We start from the raw sequence: 27,790 nt of genomic DNA on the forward strand, positions 1-27,790 counted from the left end.
AAACCTCTGTAAAAGAGTGAGAGAAGGAAAACCACAGGGATCCTCTCGTCTTTCCTCAGCTGGAGTGCAAAGTGAGAGAAGGCGCAAATTAGCAGTTTGAATTGACGAACAAAGTTCAACCCCCCCCCCGTGACTGAGACACTGGAGGGGAGCGGTGATGCTCACCAAACAGTCCTGGATGTGTTCTTTGTAATTAATTACCCGACTGTCTTACATCCTTGGGAAACAGATTGCATAACCACCACCAGCTGGACAAGCAGGGAAGCGAACACAGACTCCATCATAGCTGCAGGTTCATGTTGTTTTCAGGAGGTCTGGACGCTCAGCCAGAGCTGGATCGCCCACCACAACATTATGGATCTTCTTTGGGGTTTTTTTTTGTTTTTTTTTCAGGACTGAGGATGAGTCATACTGGCTAACTGTACAGGATATTTAAGTAAATGTATGTGCTAAGATAAGTGAAGCTGGCAAATTGCTTTCTTGCCGAGCTGCATTTCAACATGACTCACTAAATTCGGTTTCCAGGGATACCCTGGACCAGACGAGTCAAACTATTTTTACTCCATAGGTCACATACAACATGATTTGATCTCACCTGGGCCAGAGTGGTGAAGATGACTGATAAATACAGATAAATCAAAAGTTTTCCTTGAGTTTTACTGTAAAAAAAAAAAAACAAACGTGTCCTGCTAACGTTCACATTTGATGCACCGGTAACAAAGTGGGCCATGAACGACATGATATTTTTAAAGAAAAAGAAAATGCAATGAGATAAGTACTTATCATTGAGATAAGTAACTTGGTAAATCTGATCTGCTATCTACTTTTCATTGTAGCCGCACAACAGTGAAACAGTGAAATCTCAAGCGGATGAACGATGAACAAACCGTTGTTGTGAACTGAATTTGTAAAACGCGCATACCTTCGCCAATGCCACGTTTGTCGACATGGAAACCAATGGATTCCAAGGTTATTTGATCCACCACACCACTCCTTCCATCATTTGTCATGGCCGTTTGAATGGTTTGAATTATCACTGTTTGACACAGATGTACACACATTTTACAATTTCTGTGTCATACATACATACATGCGGACAAAAATATAACCTCGCCCCAACTTTCGTTGGCGAAGGGATATATACAAATGGGGAGGACTACTTAGTTGATATGGCGTAGTGAGAATATATCGTGCTGCAAATTAAGCATTATCACACATTTTCAGATTATACCATAACGGTTTTACAAAATAAAAAACTTAACTATAGAATGGGCTTCTTCTTCCAATCTTGGTTTAATGAAACTTTGTATTTTCAAAGAGGTTAGAGCACCCAGAGTCATCAGTTCTGTGTTGAAACCATCTTGGTTTCATGAGATAACAGTCCCCGTATGGAAGCAAAATCCTTTTCTTTCCTGTTTTGATGACATAATTAGGAATGTTTGTGTACCACATCAACACTCCTGTACAGTCATGTGTCATATGTTGTCAGAAGCAGCAGAGGCATGAATCCCCTCTCCTGCTGTCGGTGTTCAAGTAGAAAGCCATCAATGACAACTCATCCTGCTGCCACCCGCCCACTCTCTCTCTCTCTCTCTCTCACACACACACACACACACACACACACACACACACACACACACACACACACACACACACACACACACAATAATCACAAATCGCTGTCATGGATTTGAGATCTAATACTTTAATAAACCATTTATGATTGAATAATTTCCAGTAAGCTCACTATTTGCTTGCTTATCACAGGATATTTTGTTTCGTCACGTTCTGGAAAACATCAGGAGCTTTCATCCAGATTTTGAGTAGTTCCCGTGAAGGCCTTGATCATGTTCTACCTGGCAAACGTGAACGTCAAAGGTTAATACGATTGTCTCCTGGTTTTTTTTCTCCTGCATTTTCTGTGCATGGTGGGTGGATGAAAAAAGAAAAAAGAAACCCTGCTTCAGACTGATTTTCTCGGTCGTTGCTCTTATGAGGGCTGTCTCAGTGGGCAGTCGGCAGGAGAAGCTCTCGGGTCTCGGTGACTCACCTGACAGCCTTCGTGGATCACGCTCCCACTCACCGCCATCTAAAGTGGCTTTGTTTCCAACACATAGAAATGTGCAGATTATGCAATTTCACAGCACTTCATGTCTGAGCTGTCAGTGCAGGCTTCAGTCGACTTTCTGAAAAATTTATATATTTATTACGTACCAACCTTAGAAATTCAGGGGGGAAATTCTATATAACTGATGGAGGGGTCGAGAATCAGCAAAACTTCCCAATTTATATATTTGGAGGAACTATTATCTGTTTCTCCAAAAGAAATGGGCCTTGTTGTAATTGTTTCCACCCAAAATCAGACCAGAGTAAGAGTCAGGCCATACAGGGAATTGTTTTATGATTTAGAGCGTAACCAGTTGCTTATGAAGTGGTGAAAGACCATTCTGCTGCATATCAAATACATTTCGGGGTTAATTGCACCTTTTAAGTTCCCATTTGCCTCAAATCTACTATGAAATCCCATTCCTTCCTGTTCCCTTAAAGCCTCTCCCAGCATGCTGCAGCTGATCTGTCCAGTAGTTTGTGTGGATGTGTGAAGTATCTGGCATCACCTAGTGACAGAAAGAGGAATGACATTTAAGATGTACATGAATTCTATATAAATCTATAGAGGCCGGTCTCCTGGAATTAGGTAATTAACTCAATTATTTTTACACGCCCACAAAAAGCTTTCAAGCATTTGCAAATCTGAACTGTGATAATTATTGGCCTCAATAAAAAAAAAAACTGATTATCTTTCAAGCCAAATATAGAACCGATTTTATATTGAAATATAAGGTGGTTTGAATTAAATAGAAAAAAAAATAAAAATTTATTCCAACATTTTTAGATGCAGGATTTATCCAATTAAGCAATCTTACTTTGGTCTTACCAGATTTTATTTCCAAAAAGCTTAAAAAAAATGAAAAGGAAAAAAATAATTTAAGCCAGTCGTTTCTCCATAAAAATCCTTGAACATTTTGTTGTTTTACATTTTAATGCATTGCTAAGCAAACATGAAGTCATAAATTACAGCATGTACCCATGGCAATGTTACACAACACATGTAGTCTTAATACAATGCAAAAACAAAGTATTCAAAGATGTCTTCTAAATAAATGGTAACAGTGCACAATAAAACATATGCAAATATTATATTACTGATAAATGACTCAGCCGCCCAACCTCCGCCCAAAAAACAAAAAAAACAAAACCCTGACGAAATGAATTGGCATCGATCGACAGATGGTCGCTGTGTTTCATATGTGCAAGATATACGAGTGCACTGGCAGGCAGCTCAGAGTGACACACAGGAGTGGAATTCTTAGACAGTTTTACAACTGTTGACACAGTTCTTGTCTGAAAGCTTTTTTTTTTTTTTAAATACCAGAACTTAAATTCTTCAACAACTCTTGTCTGACATTCATGAATATGACTGTACACAACTACCGTAAGGACACACACTCACATACACACACATCCGCTATTCTGAGGGATCTTGAGGCACTACGAACGTCTCCAGCAGTCCAGCCCTCCCACAAGTCTGAGGTCTCCCTGGTTCAGTGTACCTGACACCACGTCACGTTTAGGTGTAGTAGATGATCTCTGGTATCTGCCCGTCCTCTACTGATGTACCATTGTTATTTCCAGGCGAGCTAAAAAAGAAAAATGTCGTCTTGGTCCCTGTCGTCGTTTCCTGGGTCACTTTCTTTAAACCTTTGGTGCCGTAATGCGAGTCTGGGCCCTGTGTTGTGAAAACAAAAAGCACAAACTGTGTTAACACAACTGCCCCGGGCTGTAATACTTCTCCATTTGGAAGTGTTCGACCACACGGCGAGTTCAGAATGACCTTTAAGGTGGCACACGCAGTGTAGCTGACACTGGGTAAGATTTCCACCGGCTCTTTGAACATCACTCGAAATGTGTTCGCGGAGCCGTCGCAGCTGAATCCCGTGTCATTCTGCCCCAGTGTGATGCGCTTGTCGCTCTCTAGGATCTGAACAGCGGGAGGAAGTCATTAGTGAAGCCACAAGGCCTTAACCATACCTGCTTATATGAGAGTTTCAAACTGCATCTGATTAGTGGCATTTATAAGTCATTCCAGATTTATACAACATTCATACAACCTGTTTGAGTTCACATTCCTATACAGGTCAACGTTTACGTAGTATTAAAATATATTCCCTCTTGAAGTTACCTGAATGTTGACCTGATAGTCAGTGGGTCCATGTATGGAACCATACAAGCCAAAGCCCACTATGGATATTCTCTTGTTAACATTAAATCTACAGAAGGAGAAAGACAGCAGAGAGAAAGAATATATATATTGTAAACATGAACTGTTACAGGTACTTTCTTTTGAGCAATGTTGCACCACCTTGGCAATCTCACCTGATTCTGTCGCTCGTACCACTGTACCCCCATCGACTCTCAACCTGCTGGAATCTATTAATGCTGCACTCCTCCCCCCTGAGGCAGCAGCGAGGCCTGTCAATGTAGTCGACCCGCGGTTTGGGGTTTACTGTAAAGTGTAAAAACAGATTTACCACCTCCCGATCGAACAATATTCCAGACTGGGCAGGCCCTGTTGCACAAGAAAGAATATCAAACTGGTTTCTGTGGGTCGGGCTGTATGGACAGATCAGGAACATGATGAAAAATGCAGAGAAATGACTGAAGAGGAGAGAAAAAGTGCTGGAAGAAAGAAAAAGTGCCAGTATGGTTTATTTTTTAGCTATACTTACCGGCAGCGAACTCCTCGACCGTCATTAGTGGGAATCTGATGAGCGGGAGCGCTTTCCCCAGGACCTTCTGTTTGTTCTCAGAAGTCAGGGGAAGCTGTTGTCTGTAACACTCGGCCTCTGCCCAGCGAACCACCGCCCCGAACAGACGGTTCTCCCTGATACTGAGTGTGTCTCGCTCTAGCACTGCACACAAGGTGTCTGCACAAAGCGAAGACGCAGTTTACTCATCACATCAGATACTAATGAGACGCAGAAGCAAATTCCTGGTGCGGGGGTGTCACGTACCGAGGTCAATGTCTGTGAAGCCCTCTGCGTTTATTGCGTCAGCTGTGCTTTTGTCTATGGTGTCCAAGCAGAGGCTGGCGAGTTGAGGCTCATCAAATAACCGTGCCTGCAAGAAATGACAAAATAATATAGAAATATTGTCAGGTGACGCTCATTAGATATACAAGAAGAAGAGCTTTGTGTCTGGAGTTTATTGCTTTCCCTCCGCCTGTACGGGTCTTTCTCCGGGTATTACGATTTACTCCAACCATGTATTTCAGGTTTGCCTGGTGATGGACTGGTAAACTCTCCAGGAAATACTCTGTTGACAACATCAGACGAACTTCCATCATTTGCTGGGTTAAAACAGCTTCTGTCTGAACACCTTGTTGTTCTCGTGTTCAAACTCAATACTTTTATTCTCCATTTTCTTTTGAATATTTTTGCCTCAGTGTGATTTTAATGAGTTGGAGGTTGTTTTTTGTGTGTCTTTGACTGTTTTAATCTGAGTCGTTAGATCCTAAGTTGCATTATGTTTGGAGCCGCAATAGAGGTTTTAAACAAGCTGAAAGGGAAGGTTTGAAAGATCTATTCATGGATCTATGCAGTTTTTCTTTAACAGTATGTGTCTTGTGGTGCAGTTTTTTCATGGAAATTGTTACCACTTTGTAAACTCACCCAACCTTAAAGGACGTCATTTGAACAGTCATTCAATTTAACTACGGCAACACTTGAGTGCCAAACAGTAGATTGCTGTCATTAATCTGAACACAGACTGAAGGAGGAATGATCCATTTAAAATAATAGAGCTGTCAAAAAAGAAAAACACTTTCCAATAAACCTTACATCCTGTCATCCTCCTTACTAACTTCCGAAACACTTAGCAGATTCTCATATATTTTCATCATCTGTCCGGCGCGAGGATTGCCAACATTTAAGTGTGATAAATCTGTTTTTTTAGTCAGAAATACTCACAAACCTTTTAAAATATGAAAGTACAAGTAAGTAAACAATGACACTGGTAATTAGGAAAGCACTGATGGGAATACAATATGCTTTAGGTGGTTTATAAATATCTGTGCCCGGTGTTGCAGTGATGAAAATAATATTTTGTCGTGGAAGGCGCAGCCTAAAGGCACAGCAGGTAGCAGCAAAACAAAATGATGAACACAAACAAATGGCAGCAGAAACCCAAAATAGACCAGCTCCTGTCATAAAAATCTCACCGTGGAGGCTGAGAGACGGTCTGCTATGGATGCTGAGAACGCTAAGTGCTGAGGTCACACAGAATCCAGCAGCCATAAAGTGAAATGTTAAAGAGCTAATAGTTTTGTTTTTCCCCTCACACATTTCCACTAAACATGAGATTTAAAAACTCCTCTCCACCCAGTCAGAGGGAATAATTCCCTCTTGCAGCCAAGCTAGGGGGAAAAAAACATCTTGTCATTTGGACATTTTGCTGATCATCGGGGGGAAAAACTTGCAGCACTTTTCTGTCCTTGGAGCAGAAGAGCTGCACCAGCTGTTACCCACACCGTCACCATCTTGGGAACGTTTAAAACTACGCAGATATTTTTCTCTGCTTTTAACACAATTTCCAACAAGTTTTCTCTCTTTAGGTGGTTGAACGTGCTCATCTGTGTCCATTTCTTTCAAATTAATTTCTTCTAGTGTTTGAAATTAAACTCCACAATTGAAAAACAGAACTCACAGTCCTAACAAACTGAGCCCGCACATAATGTGTGCCAACCAGCCGTTCAGTGAGTTTTCGGTGTTGGACGTGTGCTGCACCGACGAGGCGGCGGACAGTAACCTGAGTGAGAAGCATGAATGCGTTGTCAGCTCTGAGATGTTTGGTGAGGAACTCCACACAGTGACCCTCCAGGGCAGGAACAGCGTACTTCTTCGCTGTATAAAGTGTCGTCATCACAGTCTCCGGGCCAATGTGGACCTCATCTGAATACAGAAACCTGGGCGGGCGGCAGAAAACGAGTACAATCAGCCATTGCATTTGAATATAAAACTTCAGCTTTAGCTGGTTGTTCAACAGGAATACAGGGCAATTTATCTGATTTATTCAATAACAGGTTTATATAACTTCTTAGATGTTTAATTATTCTTGTATAAAGACTAAGATATAAAATATGTATCCTCTAAAACATGAACAAAAGTACACATATTCTCTAATTAAGCAGAAACACAAATGCTAATGTTACAAAGGTTTAAGTAAATTCACTTATTGAACTTCAGGATATATATAAAAGGATACAGCACAGGCTCTGAAATGTACCTAAAGTTACAGAATAGACATACAAAAGACATCTCACTAATATTATTATTTATTTATTTTCTTTGAGCCAGCAGCTTCTAACATTTGTCATGCATGCTTTGTAGTCGGTATCATCTTGATCACCATCAGACATGAAGGATCCAGTTCTCCCTGTTACAGACGTGTTCATGGAGAACAACTTGTCTTCAGTAAGGGTTAGTTTTTTTTTTCAATACTTGCACACAACAGACAGATGGCTATGCAGTCTATCCATCTCACCCAATTAAATTGGGTTAAAAATAACAGTCCTGGTGTTATTTTTAACTCATGAAGGGAAAAAAGAAGTCGGTTCCTCTGAGATGCAAACAAATAAAATATGAATGCAACAAGCCTGCTATGTCGGGACTGTGAATATACAAACCTCAGAGGCAATCTGAGGAAACAAATTGCTATGGATCAGACATGCACAAATTATTTTCACTGATTCATATATTTGCAAAAGTATACCAAGGACATAAACACTTGATAGAAGTAGAGGATATCACTTTACACCGACTGCAATAAAGCAGGCAGTCGATTCAGATTTAGCTGAGCTCATTCACCTTTTATTATCTGGCACATATTCATATAAACTTTCACAATGGCTGAGTGTGTAAAAGGGTCACGTAAAAGAAGCTGAAAAAAGCTTTTAGCAGGTGGCCCAATGTAGGTAAATGATGCTTGATGAATGCCAGAGGCAAATTAAACACGGTACATTTTTAATGTTATAGAAAATACTTTCAAAAGACACGTCTTATTATTACTTTTGTTATTTATTTCTGTTTTTTGAGCCTTTAACTTCAAACATTTGTCTTGCATGAATGACATGATGCTTTCCATAATCTGCACTGTTGATCTAACTCCGTCCTCATTGTGTGTGCCATAATGAATAATTGTATATAGTTTTAAAATTACTCATCAGGTTTCTTGAAAACTGACTTAAAACAGCCCAAAACGCAAAGCTTTAGATCAGGGATGTTGAACACATTTTAGTTTAGGTCACACAAACAGCCCAAATTCATCTCACGTGGGCCAGATCAGTGAAATAATGCAATAATAAACCATTAAATTCAAACTTAGAAGTTTTTCTTTGTTGTGGCGCAGAGTATAAGTATTACTATTACTAGGGAAAATGACTACAATCTCGTTGTAATGCCAATTTTAGGGATATTTTAATGACTTTAATGAAAAACCTACTATAACTGTTGTATCATAAATGTTTTTACAAACACACAGTTTGGCTATGAGGCCAACGTCCAGATTCAGAAAACTTTGTCTGCATGGGGCAATTAAAACGACACATCGAGCAGGCAGTGCAACAATGAGCAGAAAAATAAGATATTAAATTGGATTAATTAATTGATTCTGTTGATTTAGTAAAGCGATGGGAGAGGACAATAATCCACTGAGATGTAGCTATTGTGCTACAGAGAGCCGTCATCTCTGTCCAACTGGGACGTTTCACTGGTGGATCACCTGTCCTACCTGAGCAGCGCGAGGAAGGCTGCCGGCTCCACGTCGGGCAGCTCGATCTCGGCAGAGGTAGTGGCCATCCCGCCGTTGAACATGGCATCAAACACTGCACTGCCGGCGGCCAGGACGAACTTGTGTGCCGGGATCCTCTGGGCCTGCCTGCCTTTCCCCACGATGAACCTGACGTCGCTCAGCAGCTCGTTGTTGAAGAGGAAGGCGAAGCGCTCCTTCAGCGAGCTCTTCGTCGCCTGCCAGTTGTACATGGGCTCCCGGTGGAGGCCGAGGACCGGCGGGGAGGCGGACGGGGTCGGGCCGGGAGGAGGCACGTTGGACAGCGCCGCTGCGGCTAAACGCTGAGCCGAGTTCGATGCTGCCTCCTGACCGTCATGGTTTGACGCCAACCCGCCGCCGCCGCTGCCCCCGGTCGCCATAACGACGCTCCGTAGATTTTATTATCGCTGTAATTCACTAAGACACCTCCTCAACGACAGGGAAACATGCATTTACTGGAACGTACGTGTGGTTGTTTATTTACGTTGTATCCATCACGGCAGACGCCATCATTTAGCTACCTGCTAAGTGCTAACACTGCGCCGAACCCCTCTAACTGCGCATGCGCAGTTTGTCCAAAACAGTGGTTCTTCAAATAAACTTTATTAATCAACACAGATGAACAAAGAATAATATAACCACAGACATAATGGAATATAACCACTTTCTATTTTATGTAACTTATGGACGGTCATATTATATTCATTAATTTAACCTTATTTTAAAGCAATCCTTCAATCCATCCAACTAAAGCCATCATTTGTAGATTAATTTCAAGCAAATCAAAAATATAGTTATTTAATTTAATTAATGACACGACTATTAAGTAAATCTAAATCTAAATACTTCAATTAGATTGAAATACTTTATTCAAATGTAAATTAAGTACACGCTAGTAATAGTACTACTAGGATCGTGTAAATCATATTTTAATCAACAGTTTAAAAATGGCTATTTTCCAAAAAGTGTGAACACTGCTGGATGTCAGTGTCTGCAACAGTAATAACATCAACAAACCTGCATGGGGTATTCTTAGATTATAATTATGATCAAATGAAATAAGTAACTTGTTGCATGCACGCAGTTTGTTAAAAACAGTGGGTTTTTTTTCTGAACCTTGGTATTGAATCCAGATGAAATTAGATGAAAACAACCAGAATAAAACCACATGAATACAGCGATCAGTTTGTGCAGCTCAAGTTATTTCCCCCGATTTTTACCGAGGTGTGGTCAAATAAAACACGCTAATCTTATTTTTTTAATTGTATTTTTATTTAGTTTTACTTACAACCTACAATCCAAACATCCAAAACATGATTTGCTCATGACTTAAAATAGCTCTTAATGACGTTGATATTGTATTTAAATGTCAGCTCATTGACAACAATAGCTAAGGAGTAACTCAATTATTCGTTAAGTAAAAAAATATATATATTGTAATACATTTTCACTGTTATTAATATTATTGCCCAGCTTTTTGCAAAGACCACTGGGTGTCAGTGTTTGAATAATTAAGCAAACAAGTAAGATGTTTGGCTATGTGGGATATTTTTAGATCGTAATTATGAAAAATAAACTCAACATGTGCTTCAACTATTAAGTAGAGATGTGTGTGTGTGTGTGTGTGTGTGTGTGTTTGTTTGTTTGAGGGGGGGGGGGGGGGGGGGGGGGCTTATGATTGTAGAGTGAGAAGCGAAGTGAAAGCAAAGCCAGAAAGACTTGAAAAACGAGGCATGCTGCTGCAGCCGCATCGCAACTTTGTGTCCTGTTCAGTTGGTCGGACGCGCCGTACTTTTACTCCAGATCCCGGAGATTATGACTGGAAAACCGAACACGGTGATTTCTGCAGCCGCTCCGTTGTAAATCTTTACATTTTTCGAACGAATTGTTCACGATGAGCGCGTCTGCAGGGACGGGGGCGTTTGTTCTGTCCCTCATGTCCATCCCCACCTGCTGCCTCTTCAACTCCCTCATATACAAAAACAGGTAAGTCACAGCAGGCCTGTCTGTGTTTGGTCTGATCGGCAATTTGGAAAGTTGTTACAAGTATGAGTTACTTCTATCCTTCCTGGTAACCCTTGGATCAGACTTAAAGGAAAAATAAAAAAGATTTTTCTCTATTCTTTTGTTTTTAACTTGTTCAGTACTGAAGCCGTCCTCTCTGCTGGGTGTACTACAGTCCTCATCCTGGCTATTTCAATCCGCTTCATGCTCAAGAAAAAGGCTCCAACCGACCCTCTTTTCTATGGTTCGTCTTCTCAAATTAATTGAACTGGTCTGGTCAAACCAAAGTGAAAATAAAAGTATATCTGCTGATGCTGTTCTATCAAAACACACTTCTCTTAATTTCCAAAATTGACGTAAATGCATTTTGTATGTATTTACAGTGTATGCACTGTACGCATTTCTGAGTGTGGTGAATCTGATCATTGGGCTGGAGCAAGACAGCATCATTGATGGATTTGTGACGTTTTACCTCAAAGAGGCAAGTGTCGGGCTGCTGTGTCCAGTTTGTGAACGTCTTCCATGATTTCTCTGATAATTCCAAACTGTATTTCAGGCAGATCAGCATATTAACACAGCTCATGGCCACATGGTCTCTTATTGGGATGGCTGCGTGCACTATCTCATGTACCTGCTCATGATTGCTGCAATTACCTGGGGGTGAGAGATGCATATGTTTAGACACATGAATCTATGAGTCTGTGAAATTATAACACAGCTTTAACAATGCCATTGTTATATGCTTTGCACAGAGACAGTTACCGAGCAATTGGACTCTACTGGGTGGGATCTTTTCTCATGAGTGCCATGGTCTACATTCTTGGGAATGCTGTGGGTCAGTACACTAAAAATAATAGGATGTTTTTAGATGGCTTGTGTTGACTGGGGCATGTCGTCACCACCCACAGCATTTACTCATCCCGACACCATTACATGTGTCCTTCCTTATTTTGTTTTCTTTTTTTGTGTATGTGAAGACAAAATAGATAAAATGCACATTCTGCATCCTGCTGTTTTCCCCACACAGTGACTTTTTCTTCTCCTGTCCTTCACCAGGAAAGTATGGGACCCACATTGGCCCTCTTTTCCTCCTCCACATGGTGTATGTCACTGTGTCCGTGTGGGCTTGCTTCCGCATCTTCAGTCAGCCTTCGACACGTGACGCCCTGCTACCAGTAAGACACTTCAGTCGTCTGTTGTCAAAGTGGCTGCTGTGAGGAAATAACAGATTTCAATTCAGTACATTTAGATCTTAATAATATCAAGGACTTAGAGCCGAATGAATGTAATCCGTGCAAACAGTGTGTTAAATTGATGCAAAAGTGCAAAATTTAACTATTCATATATACACATATATTTAAACAGTTCAGACTGAAGTGCTTGTACCTTGTTGACATACAGGAAGTATCATGTCCACATGCATGCTGATTACGTGAAATTCTTTTGTCACCATCAATGTGGAGAAAAAAAACGTGCAAAGTTTGCTGCAAATAAAAAAAAAAATTTCCCCTCATTGTTATTTTGCCAGAACATCCGTGAGGCTCAGGAAACAAAGCTGCTCAAGAGACGCGGTGACTTATTATTCATCATCTACCTCATCCCAGCATTTTCTTTCTGTGTCTTCAGAGGCCTGGTAAGCCACTGGCAGCTCATCGGTTAGCCGTTGCAGACGGCGCAGGAGAGCAGTTTCGTCATGTGGAGTGCCATTGTGTTTCACCACACGTGTTTGTTTCAAGGTTGCGCTGGACTGTTCTGGCAAATGGTGTCAAGAGTACACGCAGCGGTTTGAGCCTTACCTGAAAGACCCTTCAGGTTATCCTAAAGTTCAGGTAACTCTGAAAATAACGTGCGAATCCTTCTCTACAACAAAATCATCAGCCAGCTGTCTAAAGCGGTGTGCATGTATGGCAGATGATGGTGAGCATGCTGTACTCTGGCCCGTACTACGTCGTTGCTCTTTATGGGCTGTTGGTCCCAGGATGTGAGTGGATGCCTGACCTCACTCTCGTGCACTCGGGAGCGCTGGCTCAGGTACGTGTACTGCTCATCATTACCGTCTCTCCATTCATCTCCAACGCATAACCAGACTTTTCTAGTGAAAGAGCCTGAACACACACAGAAAGACACACACCCATGTTGACATCACATACAGTACATGCTCAGGGTATTTGAAGCCTGCGGACTGCGTGAAAGGCTAATGATTTCACTTACAGACACACCTCAATGCAAATTGAATAAGGTCAACTGGACAGCAGATGACCTGATTCAATTTGGATTGAGATGCTTCCGACCTGGACAAATGAAAAAATGGATAGACACATACACATCGGCAGCCATGAATATATTCTGTAAACCTATTTCTATGGAAAGGAAGTATGGGGAGGATAGATGGATGGCAGATGTTCCACATGTGCATTACTGCCTGTGCTCAAGTCCATTGGGGTTTTGTACAGCTACATGAGCTACAGCAGGGTGAGCAAAGTACCCTAATACTTCAAAAAAGTACCTGTACTCGCCTCTTTGGAAACAAATGTGATCAAATGTCTTTTCCCCAAGACGCACCTCCATGATTGTTTTGTCTCTTGTGAGACTCGGACCTGAAAATGACTGCTCCCAATTCTGACCTGTGACCAGTCAGTTACCAAGTACTCTTTCCTGTGCGTGTACGTTAGCGTGTTTTGTGTCTGAGCATGCATTCTTATCCATAAAAAAACGTTGTTTGTGTCATTATATAATATTGAAAATATACTTGTAATATTGAAATAGTTGCAACACAAATTTTAAAGCACATATGTGTGTATATTTAGGTTCTTTAATCAAACTTCAGCTGTTTTCTGTGCTGTTAAAGACTAGCTCCCTTGAATGAAAGAACATTTTAGCGTGTTCAATTGAATAGACCTGATGGAGCTCTTCATAAGATTTCCAGTCCCACAGAGCTATTTGTTAAAAAAGAGTTCATTATAATGGCTTTTTGTTTACCTTTCCCACTTGATGTTATCATTCCAGGCTCTGCGTGCATGCACACGAGGCTGCAGAATACACAGCATACTATCTATTTACATCTAAAGATGGAAACTCCCAGGAGTGGCGGGAGCAGATCGCCTGTCAGTCACACCTCCGGGGCACAAAGCAGCTATTGTGTTTGAGTTGCAGGCTTGGGCATCACTCATCAGCAGGATAAGGGCAGAAGCTGACCTCAGGCAGAGAGGAATGGTGGTATTGGTGGTATTCACTTAAATGTCAGCTGTTCGGACAGCCTATAAATAGGAGGACTGATGCTCTGGCAGCATTGGTTGCTATAAGACACACAGGGCCATGTGCTTTTTTTCTCCCCACTGACTTTCTATGAAAAGGTAACTAATAATAGATCAGTTGAATGTTAATGAAGGATCAGCGGACAGGTGAGAATAAGGTGGGATTATATCATGTATCAGTTGATGAAAAGAAAAATACTCTAAAGTACTTGTTACCAGACCTTGTTTTGTTGTTTCATTTTATTTGCCCTTGTCTTTGTTGAATGTTGATATTTTTTTTTTTCAATACCAGGATTTGGATTTAGAATATTTTAATTCAGATTGGCAGTTTGGCATTTTTCACACGACTGAACGGGATAAGCTTTGGAAAAGATTTGGAAAAAATAGATGGATAGATGGAGTTTAGCATTTTCTGTCTTCAATGTGTTGGTGCCTGTGTTTTACCACGCAAATTTAGCATATTTAAACAAATGGACTTATTGAACTTACTTTACGCTTACCATTGAGGAGCGTCATGAGATGATGCTATCTTGATTTTTAATTAAAAAATATTTTAATTTTTTTTTTTTTTAAGAAAATGCCCATAAAGCACTAAAATTCTGCCAACGATCTACATTTCCACCGCCTGCTGCAGGTCCTTCCAGTTCATGCCGACTGATAGAAATGAACAGGCAGTGGACGAGAATTCTGACCGTTTATTTCTTTTCCCCCTCTCACCTTTGCCTTACAGGCCCAGTTTTCTCATATCGGTGCATCTCTCCACACACGGACGCCATTCTCATACAGAGTACCTGCTGATAGCCAGCCGGTCTTCCTGCTGGTCAATGTCCTCTACACTCTGGTGCCTCAGATTTTGTGCTACCGCTGCTGCGCCAGACCTGCCTTCTTCCTCCGGCCAGAGCCAAAGAAGAAGAATGAATGACATGTAGTGTCCGGGAGTGAGAGAGAGAGAGAGAGAGCGTCGCGGGTGTCAAGGATGCCTCAATAAACAGCTGAAGTACTTGTAAAGTACTGTTCTGTGTTAGCATTTATTAACAGCTGCTATTCTTGGAGAGGAAGCCACCTGTGTTAATGAGGGCTGGATGGAGGTGGTGGAGGCAGGACAGAGCAAACAGCCTGTGTCCTCTTTGAGCCGTTATTTGATGTTGTTGATTGAAAATGTGTACATTTATTTAAAGAATTATTGTTCTTGCATTTATATAATGGAGCATACATATGGCATCCAAACTGCTTAACCATACTTGTTTCAAAACAGTATTCCTGTCACTTGTGACACTGGGGTTTTTGTGTAAAGCTTTTTTTTTTTTTTTTTGACAATGCATAAGAAAATAAAAATAAAAAAACCATGCGCTTGTGTATTTCATAACATGCAGTGTTGTTTATAGAGGAGATAATTTGTGAAAACATCCCCAGTTTGAGTCCAGTTGATGGACATTTTGTTGATAATGATTTGATAAAAAAAAAAATTGTAATTAATTTGATTTTATGCTCTAACAGAAACTTTTGAAGATTTTTTTTTAAAATTTTGTCATTAAATCTTGTCGAATAAAAAAAATCCGTTTTACATCAAGCTATTTAAATTGTATGAACAAAGATACAAATGGATCGGATGAAAAAATTTAATGTCTAAAAAGAAAAAAAAAAACGGCATATGACTTGGCAAATTTTAGAATGTCTGATGGGAAATTAGGCCGTATTATTAGGCAGGTCTGTGGATGTGAATGTATAAATTCGATTCATGGACAGGACTATTTCCACTCCCGTGCGGCAGGGGGCGCGCTGCACTGTTGCAGTCAAGTAACAATTCAGCTTCAAACCGGAACAACATTGTTCCTCGGTGTGGCTAGCTAATGTGCGTGATAAACAGGTTCATTTTGGAGTATCATTATCAAACCAAACAAATGAAATAAATCTTTGCAATGCCCAAAAGGGGATTCTAGGTGGGTCTAATTTAAATGTTGAAGTGGAGAAGTGTAAAAACAGGTCTACGAGTTGACTTTAGCGGAAGAAGCTAACGTGCTAAGCCCCATGATGGCAGCATCCACAGCTCCTGTGATCCCTGCTCTTGTTTTAAGGTCTGTTTCTCTTTTTACATATATATTTTTTTATTAGTCCCTTTATAGACTAATTGATCTGAAGAAAGGGTGACAGTGTATGGTCTTTACAGAAATAATGCAGCTGCCTCACAACTCACACTAATGCGAAAAAATTATATTACAAGATCACTTGTAACTGTAGCTGCAATGTTTACAGTTTGTTGAGACCCCTTATAAACTATATTATTTTCTATTCATGTTGAATACACATTTTGCATCTCCATTAAACTGTCTAGAAATCATAATGAAGTATAAAAATATATTTCATTACAAGATCCATTTCTGAAGTCCAAGGTGTGTGTTTTATGTGTTGTTTCAAGGTTCTCGAGCTTATTGAATTATTTGATAACATGAAATTAGGAAAAACTACATGCATCAGGCCTGCAAATGGTTTTCAATTAGTGGGTTATTTTGGAGATAAGTTTTTTTAGTGTTATTTTAAACATGTTTGTCATATCTTGTAGCTACATTTATTCATTAGGTCGAAGAAAAAAAAGACTTAAAGCATAATTATTCAATAGGTGACCTTTTTAAGGTCTGAATCGGTTACTTGGTATGTAAATCTATTCCTGTTTTAGTCTTTCATGTAAACTAATTTTAACTGATGGTTGAGGAGAAACAATTGATTTCGGTTCCAATTTGGGTTTTTTCTAAATGTTTTGCCATTTTCTGACAACAACGGCCATAAGATGTATTTAAAATGTGGCACAGCACTCAACTCTGTTGTAGATAAACTGGTATAGTTTTGTGATGCTACCAGATTGTTCCAACTTGTAAGTTATCACTCTGTCTATGTAGTCTTTATGCACTTGCTGCATTCATTATTTAACCATTTAAGAGGAATGTGTATCAAAAAAAATCCTGTAATTATCAAAACTTTTCCAAAACTGCAAACAGTCTGGCACATGTATGATGTTGCCATAGTATATTCATCCAAGCTAGCCAATAGGAACACCTGGACAATGGATTTTTCCTCAAGGCCAAACCCTACTCTCTTTTACTTTTGTACTTCTATCTTGTTATTTGTGTTTCAAATAATTTCCTGTCTCAGTCAGAAGCAGCGGAGAGCCGCTCTGAGGAAAGAGAGAAGAAAACGAAAGCGGCAAGCTCTCGCACAAGCCCGAGAATACGGTATGCAGTCTTGTTCAGCGATGTCTCCATTTGAAGCTGCGCTTGAACACGTATTCACTTCTTTTTCTCTCGCTTTTCATTCATCACAGACTTAAAAATTGGTGCTCCTCTTGAAGAAGGGGAGGAAATAAATGATGGAGATGACGATAACGATTTTACTGATGAGAAAAGGTAAGTTAACAATACTGTGTTAAATTGATGGACAACATAGAGACCTGCTGATCTTCAGTGTGTATGATGCTGTTTTTTAGTCTGCGGCTGCATGAAGAGTGGCTGGAACGAGAGCGACGTGCTCAGGAGGAATTCAGGCTGCAGGTTGAGCGGGAGGAAGCTACAAGGAGAAGGAAAGAGGAAGAAGAGGTAATTGACTGCCCATCAATTGTTCAATTCAGGAAACCAAAGATTGTTTTTTGAAATTTTTTCACATTTTATAAAACTGTGATAGCAGCACCTAAAACGGAGATTACCAAGTGTTTTGACAAAGCAGCAAAACTACACCAAACAAAACCCATAAAATTATGTCTATTTTCTGTTTGCAACACCTTAGTTTCACGTCTTCCCCAATTTTTTTCTCAGCGCAGTGCATGATTATCCTCGATGTTCTTTTTTGTGCAAAAGTAACACACTTTATGTATGAAACAAGGACAGCACAGTTTGGGGTTTATGAACAATCTTTCTCAAGCCAGACAACAAAACACTAAAATTATGTTGTCCGTAGTTATTTATTCACTAATGAATAGGCTTTTATGATCAAAAAACGAAAACTGAAGAATGTAACAGAGTAAGAGCAAATAATTACATTTAAACTGTATAGAATTGTAACTGTCAAATTAGATCGGGGTGGAAATTAATGAAATAAATAAAGTGGCAACATGACACGAAGACAAGTCATAAAAAAAAGGCGTATTTTTAAGAAGTGATGCTTCATACAACAAACATGCACCGATGGAGATGTGTTCAAATCATTGATGTTCATTGAGACACTGTATTCCTATGTACCACAGACTTGTATCATCGTACACATTTATTCAAGCTTTCACTGACGGTTTACAAATGTTGACACTACTCACAAGCACAACCCACCAGATTACTGTGTAGCTCATTCTTATGTGGAGAGTTTTAAGTGACTTTTTATTGGCCAGTTTATAAGCCTGTTTGACGAGTGCAACGCAATCAAATGTAAAAAATGGCTGCCATTTTGTTTCTATTTTCACAGCAAATGATAAAGGCGGAATGGGAGGCCCAGCAAAGGAGAGAGCAAGAGGAGAAAGATCAGAGGCAACAGGAGAAGCGAGTCAGAGAGGTGAAACGGACTCCGGGAGGATAGAAAAAGAATGAAATATATCCTCTTCTCCACATCATTTGTATTTACATTGTTTAAGGCAAAGCTAAGATTTTTCTGTTTATTTTTTTACAGTTAATCAATTGTCAACAGCTGAATTGTTCTTGTGAAGTGTGGTTTTGTATATTGTGGTTCTTTTTTTTTTTTTTTTTTTTTTTTTAAACCTTTCCTTGACTGAGAGGCACAACAACCATCCTACTCCTTAACTGAGATACACTCAAAGAGAAAACCTCTTTACAACACCTTCAGCTCTCACAACACGGATGTATCTTTTGACTTTGCGTGACAGAAACCTGGAGATGATCCCGCTCACACGCCAGCCATGTTTCTGTGCCTATCAGTCTTTGTGAATGTGGTCTTAACCCACAGTAACAGATATGCTGCAGTATGTTGCAGTCTGCACATTTTCACCAGCCGTGTCTTTACACCATTTGTAGGAGGCCGTTCAGAAAATGTTGGATGAAGCAGAAAATCAGGTAATAATACACTAACAGAAGTCATGAAGCGGAGCAGGAAATATTTTATGGTTAAAATCGTCATATTCTGAGTGTTGTAGTCCATTACTAAATTTAATAAATACATGTTGGCTGTAATTTTCTTCAGCATCTTATGTGCATTCATCCCCAAATTATACTGTAGTTTTGTTTCCTCATTTATGTTCGTGCCTCCAGCTTGATAAAGAAGGACCGTGGATGAATCCAGAGGCTCCGGTAACGGTGAACTCGGAGAAATATGGGACCGAACGTGACGTAGCAAACTGTCCATTCTTCCTTAAAACCGGTGCTTGTCGATTCGGAGACAGGTGATGTTTGTCTCTCTTTTGTTCAACCTTGTTTAATTAAAGGAACAAATATCTGAGCAATCATATGAACAACGCAAAATTTTCTCTCTTCTGTGATTTAAGATGTTCTAGGAAGCACGTGTATCCCACGAGCAGCCCGACTCTGATGGTGCGCGGCATGTTCACCACGTTCGGCATGGAGCAGTCCTACCGCGACGATTACGACATAGACGCTTGTTTGGAGCACAGCGAGGAGGAACTGCAGGAGTCTTTCGTTGATTTCTACCACGATGTTCTGCCAGAGTTCAAAAACATTGGCAAGGTGGTTCAGTTCAAGGTGAGACACAGACGGCTGAAGAGAAACACACGAAACAAGTATCACAACTTACCTCACACATGTCTGTAAATGCCATTGTTGCCTGCAGCACGCCGGGGCTGTTTTAGCAAGAAGTAAAGCAAAATGTTGAATAAACATAATTAAGTGTGCTGTAAAGTCATTTAACTGAGGCTGAATTCTGCAAGAGGGTCTCCAACCTGCAGTGTTCAGGTGATCAATATATCTGTATAGATTGGTTTCACTCTCACTCTTCTTGTTTCAGGTCAGCTGCAATTACGAACCGCACCTGAAAGGAAACGTTTACATTCAGTTTGACACGTGAGTCATCACACTACTGTGGCCCTAAAGGGTCGGCACAAAGCAAAAGTGAGCAGTGGGCTGTTTTGGTGAACATGGTTGTGTGTTTCCGGGCAGATATAACAACTTCATTGACATTATTTCAAACATTGGAGTAGAGTTGAGTCAAAACTTTAATCCTACTTCTTGAATACTCAATAGTAATTGTAAAACTTCTATACTCTATATGCCAGTGTCATTCTATACATCCCTGATACATACATCCCATTTATATGTTCTAATATTATTCTTCATAGATGCGTTGGATTGTTGTAATCCTTCTGATTTTACCCAAACAATTTGCTGTTTAAATGTTTATTTGTGACTTATTCCCCTCCTGTTTCTCTCTTGTGCATCCAGAGAGGAGCATTGCAAGGAGGCCTTCATCAAGTTCAACGGCAGGTGGTATGCAGGGCGGCAGCTTCACTGTGAGATATGTCCCGTAACTCGGTGGAAAAATGCCATCTGTGGTGAGTCCCTTTTTCTTTTGGAGACATGCTTCCACAAAACTGAATCGGCTTTCAGTGTATTCACGCCCTTCTTCGGTGTTGCTCCTCAGGTTTGTTCGACAGACAGAAATGCACTAAAGGGAAACACTGTAACTTCCTGCATGTGTTTCGTAACCCCGGCAATGAATTCTGGGAGGCCGACAGGGACCTGCACCTTTCCCCGAACCGCAGCATTCGGAGCAGTCGCAGAGACGGGTGGCACTCGGAGCGATACGGAGAGCGATCGTGGAGGCAGCGCCGCTACAGCAGAAGCCCGGAGAGATGGGAGAGCAGGCGGGGAGGCGACAGGCGAAGGAGCCGGAGCAGAGAGAGGAGGAGCTCCCACCAGCATGCGGAGGACAGGCGGTCGTCCAGATCCGAACGCAGCGACAGGAGGAAAGATTGGGGCCGAGACCGATCGAGGAGCCGAAGCAGAGACCGAGACAGGAGCCGAGATAAAGACAGAGAGAGTCGGAACAGGAGTGAGGAGCGCAGCAGCAGGTTCAGAGATGAAGATCCTCGTCGAGACGCCAAAGATAAGTCGAGGAGCAAAAGCAGAGAGAGGGAAAGACTGTTGAGCAAAGAAAAGAGTCCCAAGAAACCGGGTAGTAGTAAAACACCAAGTAATGATACAGACACACGGCGTCGCCACAAACACTCCAAAAAGAGCAAGAAGAAGCACAAGAAGAAGCATAAGAAGAAAAGCCACGTGGCCCGTGAAGGAACAGCTTCTTCTGGAGAGTCGGAGAAGGCCTCGGAGGACGACACGTCAGATATTCATTCTTTACCGAGTCCCAGTAAAGAGGAAAATAAAACGGAGCAGAAACAGGGAGACCCGGATCAAAGAGTTGGCAATGAGGAAAAAATCATTTCAGAGGAGAAATGTGAACAGAGTGACCCTGAACTGACTGGAAATGGTGAAGGTGGCTGCTCTTAGCCTCCAGTTTCAGAAAGTTTCAACACTTTATCTGAATGTCGTAGCTTTCATGGTTTAAAACAGGTTCCAAACACACGACTCGTGGCCCGTAGAATTGCCCTTGAACAGTACAACAATTACTAAAAAGACAGTAACTGTCTCAGTTTCATTAAGATATCTGCTATTCCCAATTTGTCCACTAGAGGTGGTGCAACACGACAGGCACCCAGAACTGAACAGCAGAGAGCAACTACTAAAGTTCATACAGTGGTAAAGGCTAACTAACAGCGTTGGCTTGGAAGCTGCAAAGTGAGGCTGAGTGCATAAAAACGCCTCAAAATAGCTCACAAAAAAGAAACTATCATTTTTTAAGTGCAGTGCTTTTACAAGAAATGGCAGATGATTCATATTCGGTTAAAAAAAGGAATGCTTCTATTTTAAGAGTATAGTTGTACTTATTTGCACTTGAATCTCTGGAGACATCATTAGGCTGTCTTTCAAACTGGCCTGTACTTTTCCTCTTCATCAAGTTTTTGTTTGACGCCCGGATTTAAAACTTTTCTTTTATAAACTTCTGTGTACATGTGTGAATATTTTTTTTTCTTTTTGCAAAGCTAAATCAGTCCTGGAGGATTTAGCATCATGCACGTTTCAGATATTTCTCTTCAACACTTTGAATTGCTTTTAGTTAATCGGGTTTCTGCAGTTTGACAACAGAAATATCAGCGTCAGGTGGGTTGGTGCAGTGGGACATTTGAAACGTGGCTCGTGGTCAGTTTTATACACGGTGGTTCAGTTAAACATTCAGCTGGTGCTGAATGGAAGAATAAAACGATTCAAAACAACAAAGCAACACGTGTTCTTCTTGATAACATTTATTGTTAATGCCTTTAAAATATAAAAGAAAAATGTGTTGGCAAATGTGTGTGTTGGCAGTGTTGAATACAAAAAGACATTTCCTTTGCACAAATTAATTTTTTTTTGTTTTTTAACCTTTGAATTTTGAATAAAAACTTCTGGTCTAATGAAATGTAAATAACAAAAAAAAAAAAACTGACTGCCATATAGTTTGGGATGAGTGTTCGTAGGTTGTGGGCTTGTTTTCCTGCAATTTTCTGACAAGCGAACAAGCCGCTGATGAATACCGATGAGATACCCTGATTTGTGCCGTTGATCTGACGATGCTCTTCCATAAAGTAACTCAATCTGTAAATGTACCAGAATGGTTACATAATACTGATTCATTGTAGCCCAATAACTTTTTAAAAGATCCCTTTTCTGCCATTTTAGCCTTCAGGCGTCACCAGTGGGAAGGTAAAACACAGTGTTCTTTGGTCATGTTAATCTGTAAGAGTAAGCCAAGGTTTTTTTTGTTATTAAGACACATTTAGTTTAGTTGTCTGGGTCACTATCCTATCCTGACTAAAGATTAGAGGAGGGACTAAGATTTAGCCCCTTTACATGAAGGTTGGATGGGTCTTTGAAAAAAACAAGTCACTTTTCCAAAGGGAAAGAAAGACAACAGTTTACATCAATTACACAGGAACCGCCCATATTTAACAAGGGTTAAACAGAAATTGAATCTTTGCAGCAGAAATGGCAAACACAAACACGGAACATTTACATCGATAATGATTGGAGTTTCAGTTTTACAGATTGCTTTGTTGAAGTCAGTCATGAATGAATTACTGGGACTCCTTCAATACTATTAAGCAGCTGCTTCTAATACGTCACCATCAGAGGTAAAAGGCCAAAATCTCAAATCTAAAGCAGCACTAACATTAGAGAACATTTACATTGAAAACCCAGTAACTGACTTGCAGCAGGTATTTCAACAGTTGCAAAGAAAAAAAAAAATCCTAATCAAAACCAGGACACTATATTTGTGCTCAGTTTCTATATGGATCAAATCTTGTGTAATACAAAATATTTTATTGATCATGCATCTGCTGCAGAAGGAATAATAGCCCTGTATTAAGAGTGAACTGGATGACCAAGCAGTTATGTCGCAGAACGTTGTTAAACATCTCAGATGATCTGCATTTGTTTTTCCTGAAATTGGACTTTTCGCTATGTGATGGTCACGCATCAGAAGCACCAACCGGAGCTACGTTAGCACCTCAAACCAAACACCACATCAAACTCTGCAGTCTGCGACAATGGATAATACTCATACGGTGCTGGAGCTTTCATGTCGGTGCTACATTGTTCTCTGATGGGGTTCAGGAAGTTAAGAGAAATACTGAAGATTATAGTGAGGGGAGCTTTTACATAGGAGACACATTCAAAGCCACGATTGGCACCACGTAGAAATGACGTTACAGGGTAGCACAGTACATAAATGATGGTGTACGCACACAAACAACACTGACACAGTGACCAGGCGGAGACAGGATAGAGACATGGAGGTTGTCAGATCTGCAGCTGAGAGATCAGCGGTGTGATGATCTATGTCAGCCCAATCTCCTCTAAAACACTCCGTGGTGCCTCGGCCTCCTGCAGGACAAGTAAAAAAAAACAAGATTAAAAATCCTCTTATCTATTAATTACTCACATTGTTGTACAAGGCACCGATGTAAATCCTAATTAATAGTACATGAGTCATAATTGTAGGTTGCTAAATGCGCTATGGGACCAGGAGACCTTCAGAGAGTTGAAACTCCTGCACAGTCAGCTGTGCTGTTTCAACAATAGTCCAGCATTCTGAGCTAAAAATAAATCACAGAGCAGCGAATCAGACCTTAACAGCAATGCAGGGAGAGACGGGGGGAAATTAATCAGATGCTGCTGGCCTAAATAAGAATCCAACAAGTGACAGCAGGTGCAGATTGTTCTTGCAGCGGCCTTCATCACTAACCAACTAATTACTAGTCACACTCACACGACCCCAACTGGCGGCGACACTTTTAGAGTTTTCCCCCGTGAATGAAATGGTCGCCTCCCTGTGGCTTAAGCTGACAGAGAAGAAAACTGCCTGTTTATGCTTCTGCATTAAACAGCAGATAATACGCAGCCTTCTTTGAGCAAGTGAGGGAGATCCTGGAAAGGGATGCCAGAGTCTTACTGGCTGACTTCAATGCTCACATTAACAACGAAGGTAGAAGGGAGGTGACTTGTTGAGGGACTTCTGTGCTCGTCGTGGGTCGTCTACACACACCATAAGGCTCATAAGTAGTAATGACGCACTGACATTCTCCATCCAAGCTTCAAGGTGCTTCATTTGCTCGACTGCGCCATCAAGTGGACAATAAATGTAAAGCAGGTGGTGATTCAAACAACAACGTGGCTTCACTGTGAAGCTGACATAATTTGTGCTTAAATGATTATGGTAATAAAGAGAAACAAGTTTGTGTTACTTGGGGTTTGGTGGGACATTTCTTCATTCTTATTTAAGAACAGCAACATCTCAACATCGCTTGGCTTCAGGTGGTTTCTTCTTTTTAAGATTATTTCACCTGCTTTTGAAAATCCCCTTTGACAGGGCACATTTTTATGCTTTTCCCACTTTCATGCAGGGCTCATTAATGCCTCAGCATAGATGAAGTGTTATTTTTGAATCCACTTTCTTTGAAACATAACAGACACTTCATCTTTCAAAGTGCCAACATGTGGAAGATGGATATCAGTGCAATAGTCCACATACCGTCACATAGTGCGCACTGGAAACGAGGCTAAAGACATCCAGCATCTTTTCTGAATGTGATGTTGAAATGTTACATGAAAAATCTCATTTTCCAGTGGAAAAACACTGAGAACATTATAAGAAATCCTCAGAGCAGCAATCTATGCAAAACATTCCTGGGAAAATGTGTTGATGGAGACGTACCTCCTGCAGCAGGTCGGCCTGCTCGATGGCCTTCAGCACGTTCTTCTTGGAGGTTTCCTGAGCCTCTCCCCCAAGCAGGAACTCGTCCAGGATGAAGTAGGCCTTCTCAAAGTTGAAAATGATGTCCAGTTCACACACCTATAACATTCCAACACCATTAAAAAAAAAGATCAGAGGAAAGACTTTTCTTGTCGGTTAATATTGCTATATGCTACACAGGTGATGTTTACGAGACTCACGCTGCCAAAGTATTTGTCCAGTAGCTCGACGTATCTGTGGATTATCTCCAGGGTGATCAGCTCGTTATCCTGATCCTCTACTGCACAGCAGAAATACAGGCTTGCATACCTTTTGCAGAATAAAATAGAAATCCATCAGCTCAAAGAAAGACAGAGGATTATTATTTATTCACTGATTTCTATGCACAATAAACAGAAAAACCTCCTTGCATAATATAATCCTGCAGGAAAAAAACATCTTGAGAAGGTGTTACCATCTCTAGCTGTTTTGTTTAATATAAAGTTCATGGGAATGTGTCGTTTCTTTTACTTTTATGACTCACCAGTCATATGTTCAGGACAAATCAGGCATCTTTACATGTTTGTATCATTGTCTTCCACTGTTCAGCAGTTATCATCTCAGAGGGGGTGTTTTTGGCTTTCATAACACACCAGAAGGTGAGATCCAAATGCCAGAAATCTCGGTGCTTGACAAAATAATCACTGGGCTTTCACAAACAAGACCAACAAACCACCACAGCTTGCAGAAGTGATGTAACAAAGCAAACAGTAACACTTCCCCTTACTAAAATCCTAATTTTACAAAACACAATGAAGCTTAATGTTTTGATCACTGTGAGTGACTTAGGATTACCCCAAACTAGTCTAAACTCAGCACCATCTAGCTTGTTTGAGTTTTTACAAGTAAATTTTCAATCTTCATCCGAACAAATCTGCATAGTCTTTCCCCTACGACTTCCTGGTTTCATACAGGCAAGGTTTCCACCCGTTGTCACGTTGTAACAGCGAGCACACCAAGCCAAACCCATCTGCTTGTGGGATGCAGATTTAAGCATGAAAAAGCAAGGAATATAACCTGGAGTGAAAATGAAGCTCCCACTGCCATCAAGAGGAAAGAACCTTAATGCACAAATTCACATCTCTACATAAGCTGAATGAAGTATAGGAGATAGTGATTGATGAATGTAAGAAAGGCCTGATGGTGTTCAAAGCTAAACCTCTTAAGAAGTGGGGTCACAAAGATGAGAACAACCAGAAAAGATTCAAGCTGAAGTAAAATGTTTTTCTCAGATTGGAGAAATGTATGTTTATCCCAATGTGCCATTAGTTTGTTAAGATTCGGAAATCGCTGTGCAATTTTTTTTTCCTTTAGCTTGATGCAGCGGGGGCGAGAGATGTAACTGATGAAGAGTTTAGAGATCTGCAGAAAAATCAATCTTTCTGCACAAGTGTTGAGATTACAATGCAGGTTTCAAATGGTTAAGAACTGACACATGCTTTAAAGTATCACCGGTCAGCAGAAACACAAAGGTTAAATGCTCCTCGGATACACAATCCGGGGTACTGCAGGGACTTCACAACCCAGTATTTATTGGCTTACCTTTTGTACACAATCTTGAGATCCCTCCACTCCAGAAAGCTGCACATCTTGGGCTTTCTGGCCAGTATGGTCTGGACCAGATCTCTGGAGATCTTCTTCCTCTCTTTGTCTGACAGGGGGACATACCATTTCTGTAGCCGCAGCTTTCCCTGGCGGCTGAATAACAGCATGAACTGCATCTGGACGAGAAGGAAGATCCAAAGAAAACAAAGTTACTCAAGGCTGGTAGATGATACACATTGCCTTAATATGGCTGAGAGAGTGGTTTATTGAAGGTGTGAAAGGAGGATGAAGCAGCACTGTGGAAAAAACAAGGATGGACGTGTTGTGATGACTAACATAGAAACGTGACATTTAGTGAGTAACACAGAAGCATCGTCCATTCATTTATCAGACAGTGAGTAATACGGAGAAATACGATGGTAACACGCCCTAGCCATCCAATACATCTTAAATATGGTAAATTATGCGTCCAAAGAAGCTTTGACACAAAGTTTCATCAGCCCATGTCAGCTATCATCGATTAATGGCCACATAATGGAGCAACAACACGCTCCTGGCCATTTGCGCCCTCCTGCGACGCTTATCTCGCTACAGGCAGGGGCGACAAATAAACACGGCTCTTTACCTTCCACTTGGCCTTCGAGCTGGACTCTGGAGGAACTCGTAAATTCAAGCGAAATTCATAACCCGAAGATATTATCCAGAGACTTCTGTTTATGTGGGTTAGCTGGCGACGCTAAAGCGGCTAGCAGCGGATGGTGAGGCAACGCTGA

General features: G+C 40.8%; 4 protein-coding genes across 6 annotated transcripts; 2 read left to right on the top strand and 2 right to left on the bottom strand.

Moving 5' to 3' along the window:
- Positions 1-3,374: 3,374 nt before the first annotated feature.
- LOC308128560 (BTB/POZ domain-containing protein 1-like) lies at positions 3,375-9,465 on the bottom strand. Of its 2 annotated transcripts, none has more exons than XM_080493597.1 (8): positions 8,845-9,465; positions 6,865-7,021; positions 5,073-5,178; positions 4,788-4,985; positions 4,435-4,627; positions 4,241-4,328; positions 3,893-4,039; positions 3,375-3,787 (listed from the first exon to the last, which is right to left on the bottom strand). In XM_080493597.1, the coding sequence occupies exons 1-8, from the start codon at positions 9,261-9,263 to the stop codon at positions 3,629-3,631; spliced, it is 1,467 nt and encodes a 488-aa protein (XP_080349723.1). In that variant the 5' UTR covers positions 9,264-9,465; the 3' UTR covers positions 3,375-3,628. The 2 variants fall into 2 exon arrangements, with proteins under 2 accessions (XP_080349723.1, XP_080349724.1); XM_080493598.1 differs by having other exon boundaries at positions 4,435-4,564; positions 8,845-9,437.
- Positions 9,466-10,572: 1,107 nt separating this feature from the next.
- On the top strand, positions 10,573-15,703 carry LOC308106320 (transmembrane 6 superfamily member 1-like). 2 transcript variants are annotated; one of them, XM_080458006.1, is made up of 10 exons: positions 10,573-10,869; positions 11,028-11,131; positions 11,271-11,372; positions 11,448-11,547; positions 11,640-11,722; positions 11,944-12,062; positions 12,416-12,520; positions 12,624-12,716; positions 12,799-12,918; positions 14,872-15,703. In XM_080458006.1, exons 1-10 carry the CDS (start codon positions 10,778-10,780, stop codon positions 15,061-15,063), a joined length of 1,110 nt encoding a protein of 369 aa, XP_080314132.1. In that variant the 5' UTR covers positions 10,573-10,777; the 3' UTR covers positions 15,064-15,703. The 2 variants fall into 2 exon arrangements, with proteins under 2 accessions (XP_080314132.1, XP_080314133.1); XM_080458007.1 differs by lacking the exon at positions 14,872-15,703 and adding an exon at positions 13,894-14,508 and having other exon boundaries at positions 10,590-10,869.
- A 256-nt stretch (positions 15,704-15,959) lies between these two features.
- Positions 15,960-22,454, top strand: zrsr2 (zinc finger (CCCH type), RNA-binding motif and serine/arginine rich 2). Its single transcript, XM_080493596.1, has 11 exons — positions 15,960-16,216; positions 17,289-17,368; positions 17,458-17,539; positions 17,620-17,728; positions 18,585-18,671; positions 19,148-19,186; positions 19,382-19,512; positions 19,615-19,828; positions 20,091-20,146; positions 20,525-20,634; positions 20,724-22,454. Exons 1-11 carry the CDS (start codon positions 16,170-16,172, stop codon positions 21,587-21,589), a joined length of 1,821 nt encoding a protein of 606 aa, XP_080349722.1. The 5' UTR covers positions 15,960-16,169; the 3' UTR covers positions 21,590-22,454.
- LOC308106322 (AP-1 complex subunit sigma-2-like) lies at positions 22,177-27,788 on the bottom strand. The gene is made up of 5 exons (XM_080458010.1): positions 27,643-27,788; positions 27,015-27,193; positions 25,634-25,742; positions 25,395-25,532; positions 22,177-24,064 (listed from the first exon to the last, which is right to left on the bottom strand). Exons 2-5 carry the CDS (start codon positions 27,191-27,193, stop codon positions 24,017-24,019), a joined length of 474 nt encoding a protein of 157 aa, XP_080314136.1. The 5' UTR covers positions 27,643-27,788; the 3' UTR covers positions 22,177-24,016.
- Positions 27,789-27,790: the final 2 nt, after the last annotated feature.

The sequence above is a fragment of the Lipophrys pholis genome, assembly GCF_963383615.2.
Source record: "Lipophrys pholis genome assembly, chromosome: 2".
NCBI classification, from domain to species: Eukaryota; Metazoa; Chordata; class Actinopteri; order Blenniiformes; family Blenniidae; genus Lipophrys; species Lipophrys pholis.

Coding starts and splice junctions, on each gene's coding strand:
- LOC308106322 (XM_080458010.1), bottom strand. CDS start 27,193: ATGCAGTTCATGCTGTTATTCAGCCGCCAGGGAAAGCTGCGGCTACAG. Junction 25,743..27,014: donor CTCAAGATTGTGTACAAAAG/GTAAGCCAATAA, acceptor ATTCTGCAAAAG/GTATGCAAGCCTGTATTTCT. Junction 24,065..25,394: donor AGGCCGACCTGCTGCAGGAG/GTACGTCTCCAT, acceptor CTTGTCCTGCAG/GAGGCCGAGGCACCACGGAG.
- zrsr2 (XM_080493596.1), top strand. CDS start 16,170: ATGATGGCAGCATCCACAGCTCCTGTGATCCCTGCTCTTGTTTTAAG. Junction 17,540..17,619: donor GATTTTACTGATGAGAAAAG/GTAAGTTAACAA, acceptor GCTGTTTTTTAG/TCTGCGGCTGCATGAAGAGT. Junction 17,729..18,584: donor GAAGGAAAGAGGAAGAAGAG/GTAATTGACTGC, acceptor CTATTTTCACAG/CAAATGATAAAGGCGGAATG.
- LOC308128560 (XM_080493597.1), bottom strand. CDS start 9,263: ATGGCGACCGGGGGCAGCGGCGGCGGCGGGTTGGCGTCAAACCATGAC. Junction 4,628..4,787: donor GGTCGAGGAGTTCGCTGCCG/GTAAGTATAGCT, acceptor CTTGTGCAACAG/GGCCTGCCCAGTCTGGAATA. Junction 4,329..4,434: donor GGTACGAGCGACAGAATCAG/GTGAGATTGCCA, acceptor CTCCTTCTGTAG/ATTTAATGTTAACAAGAGAA.
- LOC308106320 (XM_080458006.1), top strand. CDS start 10,778: ATGAGCGCGTCTGCAGGGACGGGGGCGTTTGTTCTGTCCCTCATGTCC. Junction 11,132..11,270: donor AACCGACCCTCTTTTCTATG/GTTCGTCTTCTC, acceptor ATGTATTTACAG/TGTATGCACTGTACGCATTT. Junction 11,723..11,943: donor CATTCTTGGGAATGCTGTGG/GTCAGTACACTA, acceptor GTCCTTCACCAG/GAAAGTATGGGACCCACATT.